Source organism: Lepisma saccharinum, chromosome 5 (genome assembly GCF_977018435.1).
Source record: "Lepisma saccharinum chromosome 5, izLepSacc3.1, whole genome shotgun sequence".
NCBI lineage: Eukaryota > Metazoa > Arthropoda > Insecta > Zygentoma > Lepismatidae > Lepisma > Lepisma saccharinum.
Window position 1 is genome coordinate 27,985,333 of NC_139233.1, and position 14,263 is coordinate 27,999,595.

Here is a 14,263-nt window from a genome sequence, read left to right on the forward strand (position 1 = left end):
CATTGTGAACACTTTGGTGATCTGAATCAAGGCTTCATTTAAATTCCATGGTCATTTATTAGATTTGTTCCCAGCTTAAAAAATGGGAAATTACTTTTACACTAATTCAAATAACGCAACGAAATCAGAACAGGAAGCATTCGATAAGCTTCAAATGTAACTAACACTGATTAAGGAATGCAATAATTTGCATAAGGTGTTATCGACAACAGCAAATTGTAAAATTTTCAAGAATAATATGAAATTTTATATAAAAAAATTTAACATTGTTCACTTATTACTTTTCTCTACTAAATGAAGTTTAAAAAAACCGACATTCTTAATTTGTGCAAGACCTCACACAATCAGGGCTACACATGTGCATTCTTATTTGAAGGTATAATATTTAATCACTAATCTTATCTGAGAAGAATAGCTTCTCATGTATCGAAACCAAAAAACACATTATTTATTAGTCAGTTATTTTATTTTGGAATTATTTACACAAGAAAATGCTATAATCTTCTGATACACGTAAAGATGCAGATTCTTATCAAGATACAACACATTCCAACATTAATATTTTGCACACTGTAAGCAATAACTAAATATACATAAAAGTCAGAGTTTGGATATACATAAAAATAATAATACTATAAAATATAAAAAACTCTTATAAGTGAGAAATTTTTACCTATTTATCATTCACTATTAACCAAAAGTAAAACTGACTACACAACACTGGCATTAACAGATATCTGCCCTATCTTCTTAAATCAATTCCATATCTACAACCTAATGGAGAATAAAGGCTGGTTCCTAATTAATTATGTTGCCAACAATTGTGTAGATTCCAAAATTGCTAGTTCTGGGTTCAAATCCCAGCTTGGGCATGAGTGTTCTTTGTGTGTCCCTTAAACAGTTTCTTCGTGTCATTACTCATCCTCATCAATGCAAAAAGTGGCAGGAAAGTGATGATAAATAACAAAAATAAAATAAAATCCACAATTGATAGCATATGCATCATCAAGGTTACTGTCTGGTAATTTATTTATTTAGTTATCATCTATAACTGATCCTTTGCACAAATTACAATAGGCACACAAAAATGCAATATTTTCCTTAAAGCATCTTAAAGCTACATTGGATCTTGTAAATGCCTCAGCGACATTATCTTTTCAAAATTGTCCTTCGTTATGAAGAGTCATTCCAACATTCTGAAATATGAGGTATGTTTATAATTCCACCTAGAACAATTAGAATATATTTGTATGTGAATACATTTTTTTTCTAGATATCTGAGATAGATGCACTGTGCAGTAAGCATACTTCCTGGATATTAAAAAATTCCCAAGCAACAAGTAGTATGTACAAAACCCTTCCAAATGTTCTAGGATAAACAAAGTTGATCTAACTTTACAGAATTAGGACAAGCATGTGTGTTTTGAAAAACTAAAAACTGCTGCTGATATGGACGTTTAGGAAGACTTGCTGGTAAAGGAATATTTCTTAAGCTGCAGTGTGGTACATAAAGAACACACTTTATAATGTTACCAACATTCTTTCTTGCCTGAACAAATATCAATGTTGATGCTAAAACTGTCTCATTTCTATACCTATACTGATACTTATGCTGAAATATTGTAACAACCAAGAGCACTGAAGATTTGCACTGTGTGCAAGATAATCCTGACATTAAAATAGTGGTCATTTATGTGTGATATTCAATTTGACCACACAACCTTGGTGTAAAACTAAATAATGCATTTACACAGGTAAAGTATTGGCTGGTATCAGTGATAACATTAAAACAGACACTTTCTGATAACAATCTACCTGTCTTAGCTTAGCCATAATGAAAACAAATGTCTATAATGAAATCTTCATCCATAAATTTCACAAAATTAATGATATTCAAGCAAATTGGAAGCACGATAAATGAGAATATCTTCATCAAAAACTTTGCATGTACACTGTAAAAGTTTATTATTTTCCCCTGGTGTTAACTGGCTACATTGGAAGTAATTTTACTTCTTTTAATTGAGCTTAACTCTATGTCTGTATATATGAGTTGAGAGGCTACTCTTGTTTTTGGTTACTTGTCCGCATATAGGACATATGAATGGACCTTGGTGGTTTCCATGAACATTTCTAGAATGATACCACAAACCACTTCTTCCAGCAAAGCTCTTGTTACAAATTCCACAGCTGAATTGCCCTTCCTGTTTTCTACTCTTTGCAATGAAGTGACCTACAAATAGAACAGACAGAATTTTTGTTTTACAGATCTTCCATAGAATATCTAGCTATAAAAAAACATTAAAAATTTAAAATGAACAACCAGTAAAAGTTATATAAATGAGGTTACCAATGCTAAACTAGTGAAAAAAAAAACTATGAACTTAATAGAAAGTATGTTTACAACTTTCAAACAGCATTGCAAAGAGTAGAAAAAATCTCAATCACTCCCTACACTACAAGTATGAAATGCATATTACTTCCCAAATTTTCTCGAAGTTTGTCATGTGTTAATTAACTTCAGCATACATATTACATACACAAAGAAATATATACATGAATACCATCCTAATTAGCTCTATAAGAATATTTACTTACACACACACCTGCATGATCAGTACCCCTGCCCCTTAAGGATATATCTCATGCGATTAAGGGTAATTATCATTTTAAAAGTCCGACCTGAATTTTAACATAATGCAAAAAAGATATTCATTTCAATACCATTGTAAACATCTTTCACATGTCACTATATACACAGAGAGCTTCTTAACCATTTTCTATTATTTACATTTTACAAAAATGCAAACATCATGAGGAAAATAAATTTCAATACTGTGAATGTTAAATGTCTGAACAAGAAGGGGAAAAAGTACTGCGAACACTATTAATAGGTTACGCTCCATTTGTTTCCATTTCTCTCTGCCCACTGGGTCTTTCACTGCAACTTCTGAACTGTCTTTGATGAACAACACTTTTCTTCCATTTACATATTATTTCATGTAATCATACTGTAAAGTGCAGGAGTAATCTTACGAGTAATGCAAGTGGAAAATTGTTCTAAAAAATGAAACTGTTGATAAATTGCCGATTCTGTTTTATGGTGAATCAATTTCCAGAGTTTACATGCTCAATTGTTTCTTCATTTTCTATTTTTTTCAATTGAAAGCTTATTGATTCAAATACATATAACCAGTATTCTCCAGAATATCAGTTTCCATCATCTATGAATACACAATAAGCAATCAGAAGTCCAACCTTGACCAAAGGAAGCAACAGACCGCTTACCGACTATGAAATGTGCAAAATAGAAAGGGTACCAGCAATGAGTACCCATAATAATTTGCAAAGTAGCAAGTATTGTCAGTATACATGTAAACCCACTTCCATTTAATAGCATAACAGCCAAAGTCCCCATTACCAACACAATTTGTGCTGTCTCCTACTTCCCTCCAACAAAAAATACTAGTCATGAAATATTTTTTTATACTTATACCCCGGTAGCTATGATCTTAGTTTATGGTTCTTATACATATGGCCAGAAAGGCTACTTTTGTTCTTTGCAACTTTCCCGCATATAGAACATTTAAAGGGTCCCTTGTATTTCCCATGTATATTCGCATCATGCAACCACAAACCACTCCTTCCAGCAAAACTCTTGTCACAGATATTGCAGCGGAAAGGTCCTTTTACTATGGCTTTGGTCCTACCCCTTGTAAAGAAGGGACCTACAAAGAAAACAAGACAGGTATTTGTTTCTTTTCATTCTGATTTTCTTTTTTCAATAGTTTACAATTTTTCTAAGAGTTAACCCTCCAAATGGTGGTAAACAGGCAAAACATTTAAAATTAATTGTCTTATATGAACACAACTGCAAAATGCTGTGGAATACAGCACCATAAAAAGTTTTCTACAAAACAAAAGAATAAATTATATTCCACCACCTTCACGTTGACATCTGGAAAAATAAGCAATTAGGAGCTACTAAGAATGTTTGTAGCTAGAATTCTTTAATCTGCGCAACGTTGAAAATTTAAGTGTAGCAGCTACCAGGTTACATAATTCCTCACTTCTCTAAGTGAGGGTACTTGTAACAAACTGATGAGAAACTTTTATTTCCCTTTCTAATTTTCTAATTAAATTTACATTGTACAGTGTTTCATTATGAACTTTTTCATTATTCAAGTAAGCAACACTTATTTCAGTTTCCTTTTCATTTATAGCTGAACTGGAAGGAGTAGCTTAGTTACAATCTATTGCAGTATGAGAAATATGAAGTATATTACAATAAACTTTTCAATATTAATGAATATGCAAGTGTGTGTGTGTGTGTACATATAACAACAATTATTAAAGTCAGTCATCCATGCATACGTTAAGTTACTATAGGGTTCTCCAGTAGGAGCCACCAGATGTTTTGCAGAGTTGGTTGCCATATAGCATCACTGTTTCGATGGTGTTCCACAGTTGTCCACTGTAGGTCGTGACAAATGTAGTCATGGAGTGAAACGTGGTTAAACTATGTGAACGTGAAAATTAATCGTGGTACATTTCTCTGAATACATGATTATTTCCGTCTGCACAACTGCCATATAGAGAAAACAAAGTTCATGCCATTTGACATAGCGCAATTAGATGCTCTGGGGCTATGTGAAAGATAAGTTGTACACCAACAATCCAACAAGCACAAACAAGCTCCAAAAAGAAATAGGATGTGTCATTGGCGAGCTTGATTCACAATAATGTGAAAATGTCACAAGAAACAAAACACCATGCCAAAGGAGTCACGATGGTCGCATGTCCGATATTATTATTATTATTATGTAATTGATTGTGCCATCAGTTAAAATAGAGATTCACAGTTCCTTCACTATGTGTTTTTAACAGCAAAATATCCAGTAGCTCATACTGGAAAAATGTGATGTGCATGTACATGTGATGTACTTCCAATTTCTTCAGCAACTGTCTGTTTCCACAAAATTATGCATAATTTCTCACCAAACCTCAAACATAATATAAGTGCTGTATTGTGAATTGACACAACATGCAGCATCAGGTTGCACGTTCAATTCCTGTAACTGTTTATCAATAGCCATGGACTATGATGTATCTGCTGAGTATCATGTGAAAGCATAATCCAAGAAAACAAAAGTATTGCCATGCATTATTCACAACATACTTATTCTTATATCTTCGTTGTTGAGATTATTATGTACGTTTGGCTTCATAATTGTGTTTCACCACAAAAATTCACATGTGTTGAAGTAAGAAGTAACAAGAGCTTCGTAGGGTAGTTTGGAATCTACATTATGTAGAAATGTAAAGCGTAACTACTCTTTGAGACATATCAACAAAAAAGCATTATCAACCTACTACCCACTTAATACAAGTGCCATGGTGGTCCAGTTGTTCGGGCAACTGACTACCATGTGGAAGACCTAGGTTCGATTCCCAGGATGAGTTATTTCAGATGGAAATTATTCCAGCAATGTCCCCTCAGATGGAAATTATTCCAGCAATGTCCCCATATGGAGGGGTCTCTGGGATTTACACAACCTGCATAAATGGATGGCCACAAAATCTGGATAACGGATATCTGAACTGTTTTGGATGCAACAGATAATTCGGATATGTGAAGAGAACAGATTAGATGAAGAATTTGTAGAGAAACCATACAGTGAAATAAGAAAATGACATACAAAAATATGTGGATAGCCCATAAAATGGATAAATGATAAAACTGCCCGGATAATGCACACATTCGAATATCTGGATAATTTGGATAATCCATATATCAGATACGTTAGATATCAAGACAATTTGGATATTCCGGTAATCCATGTATCAAAATATCCAATATCCGGATAGAAAAATATCCTATATTCAGATAAAATTTTATCTGGATTTGGCCATCCCTAGTTTAAATTGGTACCCGGGAGCAAAAAGAGGAGGGGGGGGGGGTAAAGGAGACAAGATAATAATGCTGTTCACATTACCACCACAAATGGCTGATTGTGAATGTGTGAGGCTTCTTTTCATGCCATAATGCAGCAATGTACACATATTTTAAAAATTATGACAGTGGTTACTTTCACATCTATGACTTTGTTTTATGATAGTTGTGCATATGGACAGTTAGACTGTTCCTGTTTTTCACCACATGCCCACAAATAGAACACACAAAGGGGCCTTTGTATTTTCCATGAATATTTGTTAGATGAACCCACAAGCTACTTCTTCCAGCAAAGTTCTTTCCACAAACAGAGCAGACAAAACTGTTCTTTCCTTGAGGTTGATTCGTAATGAAGTGACCTACAAAGAGAACAGACAAAAATTTTGTTTTATGGACCTCCATTCATTGCATGATAAAGGTAAAATCGAGAGAAGGATAAAAGTTACAAATGCAATGTGAATTTATACTGGCCATTAATTTAACAATAAATACTGTGTGAAAGGAAAAAAAATATTGGTCAAGCACCATACTTATAGGTATCACACAATATCTAAATCTGACCAAAGTGTTAGCTTCTACTTTCATGATTGATACAAATCGGATCCTTTGGATAAAGTTAGTACCATCAGATCAACATGTGAGGTTTCTACTTTTGCCATGACTACCTTGAAATGTTCTTAATTTTAAAGACAATATAGCTCATCTGGCATCCTAATAACTTAAAAGCACGCTAATCAATTTTGTTTGAACAACATATGAAATTGGCTTGCTGTCAATTATGAACCTTCCTGCTTTATCATCACTTCTTAGAACATTTTCTAGCACATGCATCGAGTATTTTTATGTTATAAACTCTTGGAAAAACATAAGGAAGGGCCTAGAAATATGACACAAGCGTCAGGAGTTGATTTAACATTGCATTTCTGTCACTTTTGTCGAATCACATAGATGGGGATGAACGGTGATAAAATTAAATGGATGAAGGGACAATCACAAAGATATAATTGATCACCACAACAAAAACACCACAGAGTGCCTAGATACCAGAGCCTTGCTAGTCTACAAAATGCACATCATGATTCAAGAATAAGACCCACACTTTTCTAAATTTTCATTATTTGGAATAGTGGCCACGCGAATATTCACAAAAGGTTGGAAAAAATAAGGTTAAGATCATTAATCTTGTCACTCAATCAGAAGCTGAAATCTTCAGGTATATTCTCAGGATTATTCTGCTGAAGATGCTTTGCTTGTATACAGTGTTGCCAGATCGTGTGGTTGCAACACAGTCAAGTAAAAGTTCCTGGTGTTTGAGTACTCCGTGCACTCTGTACAATAATTAAACACAGAAAATTTATTTGGGAGAACAGTTGCAGGATCTGCCAACATTGCTTACAAGTGATTTATTTAAGCAGGCTGTCATGTGAAGACTAAAAAATGTTCAACTAATTGTTTTGCTCTGTTAATATAGTCAACTATCCTGCCTTCAAAATTAGTACATGCATCTCAATGCATATGATCTGAGCCTGCCCTTTCAACTTTCTCGATTTGTCCAACAAGCATTACATGAAATTCAAATTTAATCTAATGCAAATCACACAAATAAATATGCAACATTTGCCTGAACATATGTCACAAAAGAAAATAGGAAAGACTTTAGGATTTAGATCTGAATCATCTTGCTATTTCCAAATAAACTTTCATAAAACATCAAAAATTATGTGAGAAGAGCATAGACCAAATTCCTAAGTCATTCAATTATGAATAGTCCATCACCATCTCATAGTAACTATTAGCTGCATCAGGTAATACTTTTATGTGAATATACTAAAATGTATTTCTCATTTAAGCATACGATTCATAATTTATTGTAATCAAACAGCCCTGCTGTTACATATTACCACAGTAAACAATATTAAGTGTTTCACTACAAAGCTGGACTTGAAAAAACCCTTTTCATTTCCATTCTTGCATGAAAATTCCTCTGCATTTTGAACATTTTTAAAATTTAGATTAATTACAATTAGTATACAACATTTAATAACATGTTACATAAAATTTACATTGCCTACATACATATATGATTACACTAAATTTGGACTGGAATCAGATAATACCATGTATTTAAAAAAAATCAAACTGACATTACCATCAAAACTTTTAGATCTACTACTCCACTCTCAGCAGTTATTATTGCAAACACCTTTTGTTGGAGTAAAATGACCACAATGCTTGAGTAAACAAGTTCTTCTATATCATATTGTATTTAGAATTTAGTGGCATTATAAGCTCCACCAAAACTATAACAATATAAGATTTTATTTTAAGTTTCCACAATGAATTTGTGAGAACTGTGCAGTGATGTGCCCGGCTGCATCAGAAAAGAAGAGTACTATAAGTGGCCATGCAAATTCTTTATTCAATAAATTCAATACTTCAGTTTATCAGTGCCACATCAGGATTTGCAATAAACAAGTGGAGGAAAGGTACTGAAAAGTTTACATAAACAACCATGTAAAAACTAACGTTACAGAATCAAAACAAAAATGTCAGAATTACAATGGTAATCCGATGTTACATAAAAGCTAGGCAGTTGCAGAATACTATAAACAACTTAAGACTACTTTAGCAGGTTACATAGGGAGAGAAATACCATACTGGACAACAGTTGAGTACAAGCTACTTTGATTTGTGCCTGTGTATATGCATAGTAAGGCTGCTTTTGTTCTTTAGCAGAATTCCACAGATAGGGCATTCAAAAGGGCCTTGAAGTTTGCCGTGAATATTCTCAACATGAACACGTAATGTGCTGGCAGTAGAAAAGCATTTTCTACAAATGTTGCATCCATATTTTCCTTTCCCCTTGGGCTGGTTCACATTCAGTGTCAAGGCGAAACCTATAAAAAGAACACATAAGTTTACCTAATTTTCATTTTTTCCTTGTGAAAAAAAATCACACAGTTGAACCTGCGCAATTGAATCTGAGTATTGCATGGTTAAGTTAACACTATGAAACACACACTGCATAAAGATCTTATGGCAGTTTAAATGGCATAAAAACTGCATGTAGCGTACAATTAATATAACCAATTTCAAGACCAAAGTTAATTTTTTCAAACAGTAAACAAAAAAAAAAAGTCCAGCTTTCACACTAAAAAATAAATTATCCAAGTCCATGATGGGAGAATTTCCAGCTACAATATGAAAAAAGACACCTCATGTATGGGACATCTAAAACTGCTTTCACAATGGCAAACAAAAAACAAACCCAAAAAAAACTTTTTTACTATCACATACACACAGACAAAATAAACACACCACCTAATGCCAATGCAAAATATCAAATGTATCAATAGGTTCCATTGAAAGGATTAAATGTTGTAATAGCTCAAATCACTTTCCTTGTTACAATATGAGGGAACTGTATATTAATAAAACATGAAAGCACAGTATTTCACATATATTCTAATAGCGTACTAAAGGTATCAAGGTTATCATGGGAATATGGAATCAGGAAGTTAACTTTTCACTTAGGTATCAATGATTCCATAAATTATCAGCAATGTTCTACTTACTCTTACAATATGTATTATTCATAACATCTCATCCTGTTCTGAGAAGTGGAAGATGGATCAAGCCTCAATGGAATTTCAAATACACCAAACCAAGCTCTGATATTCTAAATTACGAAAGAACAGAGTACAAATGACAAGTACTACCTTTCAGGACAACTCTTTTCATGAGTTCATTTACTGTCTGTCACCTACATACTTGAAATGGAAAATTTATTAATGGTACAATTGCCTTTCACTTACTACTGTAGCAGTTTACTTTGTTTATACAACATGCATGAAAAAAAAATATGATCCTTGAATTCACATTTTCTATTATTTCATGTAAACTACTTTTAGTCTTCTTGAAGAAGATAAAAAGTTCTACTCCCATTTACAATGCATGAAAACTGAGTGTATCGAATTACACTGTATGAAAGACTCGTTGTTAGTAAATTTGTTGTTCTCGTATCAATAATAAATTACACATATCTAATAAATCAGCGAGTGCAGACTGCAAGAACATTCATGAGAATGTTTTCGGAGAAACTTTTCCATAACTTTAAATTTCATATTACTCTGGTTCTTCAATGCAAGAACAAGCTGCTGCTGAGATATATCCAAGATCCAGCATTCCCTTAACAACCAGAACAGTCAGACAAAAAACCTTGATCGAAAGTACTTAAGCTTTAAAATGCTGAGCCCAAAATTGTGTTTCTCTTGTAGTTGAAGGAATGTTTCAAAAAAGAATGTGTAAGAAGATATAAAATACAAGGGTTATTTTTTAAGTAAGGTCCATTTTACAATAAAAATGAAGTAAGTAAATGTTGTTTTTTTTTTTTTAAAAAAAAACACATTTATTTTCTGAATTTACATGCACTTCTCTATTTTTCTACATAATTTCCTTGCCGGTTTAAACATTTATCGTAACGAACTACGACTTTTTAGATAACCTCGTCATAGAACTCTACCACCTGTGAGGATAGCCAGTCACTCATGGTCGTTTGCACTTCTTCATCACTGTCTAAACGCTTGCAGCCCAGGAAGGTCTTCAGATGGTGGAAGAGGTGGTAGTCGCTAGGTGCAAGGTCTGTTTGTGAATACTGTTCAAATTGCACACGTGCGTGGAATGAGCGTGCATAAGCTCCCGGCATTTTTTTAGCAGCATCATGGCAACTGTGTTTTGGGGCAGGCAGGATGTTTTGATAGTGGGCCTTTTGCCGCAAGGAACAACAATTAACTCAGCTTCTGTGAGTAACTGGCTATCATCACAGGTGGCAGAGTTCTATGAGGAGGGTATCCAAAAACTCGTTCGTTATGATAAATGTTTAAACCGGCAAGGAAATTATGTAGAAAAATGGAGAAGTGTATGTAAATTCAGAAAATATTTTTTTTTACAAACATTTACTTACTTCGTTTTTATTGCAAAATTTTACTTAAAAAATAACCCTCGTATTAAACTTCAACAAATACATATTCTAACATATTATAATATGTCTAGACAAAAGCGTTTTACTTCTACATCAGTGATATCTGCATAACAATCAATATATGCACAATGGATTTTGGTATGTAAGAAAGCTTTTGGAGTTCACAATTTCCAATTTGTCACTACCATATTTCAGCATTTTCTAAACTTCAATTATAGTAATATTTCTAGACTTAAAAACAATGGAATGTGTACAATAGAAAATTATACTTGAAATGTTGCAACATTGGTAAACAATTATCAAGACTTGTATTTGGCTGCAAATATTCTATCTCCGAGGTTCTCTACAATCTCTTTATGAGAAATAGCACACCAACACACTCTTATTACATGTTCACTTGATATACATTTCCAAAATTATATTTTACAATTATTGCACACAAAATTGTCCGCCTCTGTGGTATTTCTGAATGTGATATGAAAGAGCACGTTTGTTTTTTGCCAACCGCCCACACAAAGGACACGAAAATGGACCCTGGTCTTTTCCATGTGTGTTTGCTTCATGCAACCACAAGCCACTCCTTCCAGCAAATGTCTTGTCACAATTACTGCAGCTGTATTTTCCCTTTACTTTCGGCTGAATCATAACCATCGCACTGAATTCACCTACAAAAAGAGCAGAAATTTGTGGTGCCTTATACATTTTCAGTAGAAATATTATGGCAGCAAATATAATTCTTCATTTAAAAATTATGGTGGTGTAGCATGTGTACCAAGTATATAGTCTATGAAGTAGCCCAGCATATGAAGAGAATGTACACTGCAAGATAGGTACTGGCATGCAATTATCAAATTATCAAATAATAGGTGTGTACATATATCACGTCTGTTACAAAAGCTTTTAAATTATAACAAAAGAACATTAAAAAGTAAGAGGGAATCACAAAAAAAAACATTAAGTTTCTTTTCTTTCCTTATCATGTTTTTCCATATGAGCCTTAAGTACCACATTAATCCAACTTTAGGTGCATTTTGAAAGTTTATCCATTCATAATTTCGTATCATACTTCAAAAACAACTCCTTTCTACTTTGGAGCAAGAAAGGTATGTATACTACCTGAAGTAAATAACTACAATCACCTTCCATTCTTTTAATGCTTCTGTGGTCGATTTCAAGCCTGGTTGGATTGAGAAGCAACTACGTAAAATGTAACAAAAGAAAGGTAGAGCAGCTAAACTCACTATGAGTCCGCAATATTGCCATCCATCTTTATAGTCTGATAGCCTGCACATTCAACATTAAAAGTTAGATAGATAAGTGAGCAGACCATGAATTGACAAATCAACGAGAGCACTGCTTAAAGACTGTTGGAACATGGAACGTGAGAGGTTTCAATGGGAAAAGAACAAGAAAACCAAACACCCCCACGGTAGAAGAGTAAATGTAATCTTTTTACGGTCCATTTTGAGACATTTTTTTGGTAATGTTATTAAATAAAATGTACAATGATTTCTTAAAAGATATCTTTATTTCACAATATTTACAGGAATACAATTTTCTTTGTTACAGTATATTCTTGATTTAAAAAGAAAGAAAACCTCAGATGTGTAAGAATGTGGAATGAGTCTATGACACTTTTGCTGGTTGTTTAAAAGATCATCATAGATTTCAACACTACATTTTGTTATCTCTATGGATTGAATAGGGTTAGTTGATCCCTTACAAACACCACAAGTTTGTAATTAAAAAATAAGATAAGGTATAAAAGAATTTGGATATATTTGGAAATATACACAAAAAAATTTACACTGGCTATATAGACGTAATGCTTTGTAAAACTAAGTGAAATCATTTAATTTACAATTGTTCTACAAGTGTAACTTTTAAATGTCTTTAGAATACTTCTAAGGTCAGTACTGCAGCTACAACTATTTTTGTCATCTTCTTCTAATGCCCAACAATTCTTCTTTTAGTCTGTGCTAAGAGAACCAATCTCAACAAGCGTAACCTAACAACAAATGCATTCCACACTGACGTGAATGGTGTTTAAGTTGTGTCCGATAAGTGAGACCCCCACAAAGCTACCAGCCAATGGCAATGCTTAAAACAGTTGTAGCAGCAATCACTACCTACTTCTAAGGGGCACAAACTCTAGATTTATGTAACTCCCTCTCACCAAAATAATCCATTAACAAATAATGGATGATGGTTAACAAATTGCTTTTCTATGTTCCCGGAGAAACTCTATAATCAGAAAATGGCATAGAAAACTAAGTAACATCAATTCCAAGGTGGGTGTAGTGATCTAACCAGTGCTTTCATGAACTCTGTAAAAATGAGTTCTTAAACTTCTCTGGTTTTTTAACACCAGGCCACACACAGGGCAAACAAATGGTCCCTGGTATTTCCCATGTATATTCACTTTATGGGCCCACAGGCCACTTCTTCCGGCAAAACTTTTGCCACAAGTGGTACAGATAAAGTTTCCTGTGGGTTGTTGCCAGTCATCTCCAAATGAGTCACCTACAAAGAAGGAGAGACATGTTTGGAATTTATACCGTGTAACAATGAAGATCTAATATATGTATATGTTATAGCTTGACTAGTTACATCTTATTTCTTAATGGTAGCATCATAATATTTGTACAGAAACACAGGTGCAATATTTTTATTAATCTTCTAATGTAATAGATTGAACAAGTAGTTCCACCATTAGTTTGACATGTTTGTCATGAACGAGTCCCATCCGTTCAGACTGATACTTTCTCAGGGAATCGAGAAACTTACATACTTTTTAACCTTAAAAGAAAAACTTGAGGAAGCATTTTCTCCAGTTTACTCCAGTTTACCCTAAGGAGATGCTTTAATTGAACTTAGTTCTAGGAAAAAGAACGATGACAAAACAGTAGAACAGTACTTCTAGTCTATGTTAAAGTTATGCCAAAGAGCAGACCTTCAAATGAACAATGAAAGTAAAATGAACTATATTTATCGCAGTCTTAGGGAGGATGAAATTGTGAAATTGGTTCCGATTAAACCCAAATCCTTGGAAGATTTATTGACAAATCCTCATTTGATAGAACGGGCAAAGAAACAAGCTTTGCTGACTAATAGTGCGTTAGCTAAGAAAAAGAACCTCGAACCCAAGACTAAAGAGAAAAAGACTTCTAATGATCAAAGGCAAAATCAAAGTTTTACTAGGGTTAATGAAAGTTCAAATAAGCAACACCAACAACCTCAGAATCGCACATTTCAGCCAAGATATACGGTAATCTCCCACCCAGGCCAAATAACCAATATGAATACCATCACACTCCTAATGCAAATAGAAC

At 33.6% G+C, this 14,263-nt stretch overlaps 1 protein-coding gene across 19 annotated transcripts in view; it reads right to left on the reverse strand.

Moving 5' to 3' along the window:
- Window positions 1-14,263, reverse strand: part of LOC145987728 (uncharacterized) — a 319,042-nt gene that overhangs the window by 162,130 nt on the left and 142,649 nt on the right. The window contains exon 6 of one of the 19 annotated variants that reach the window (XM_083122366.1): window positions 525-2,230. The exons of 14 other annotated variants lie outside the window; for them this stretch is intronic. In XM_083122366.1, the coding sequence (XP_082978492.1) occupies window positions 2,016-2,230 (215 nt within the window). In that variant the 3' untranslated portion in view covers window positions 525-2,015. 4 more of the 19 variants (XM_083122358.1, XM_083122369.1, XM_083122362.1 and 1 more) reach the window with 4 other exon arrangements.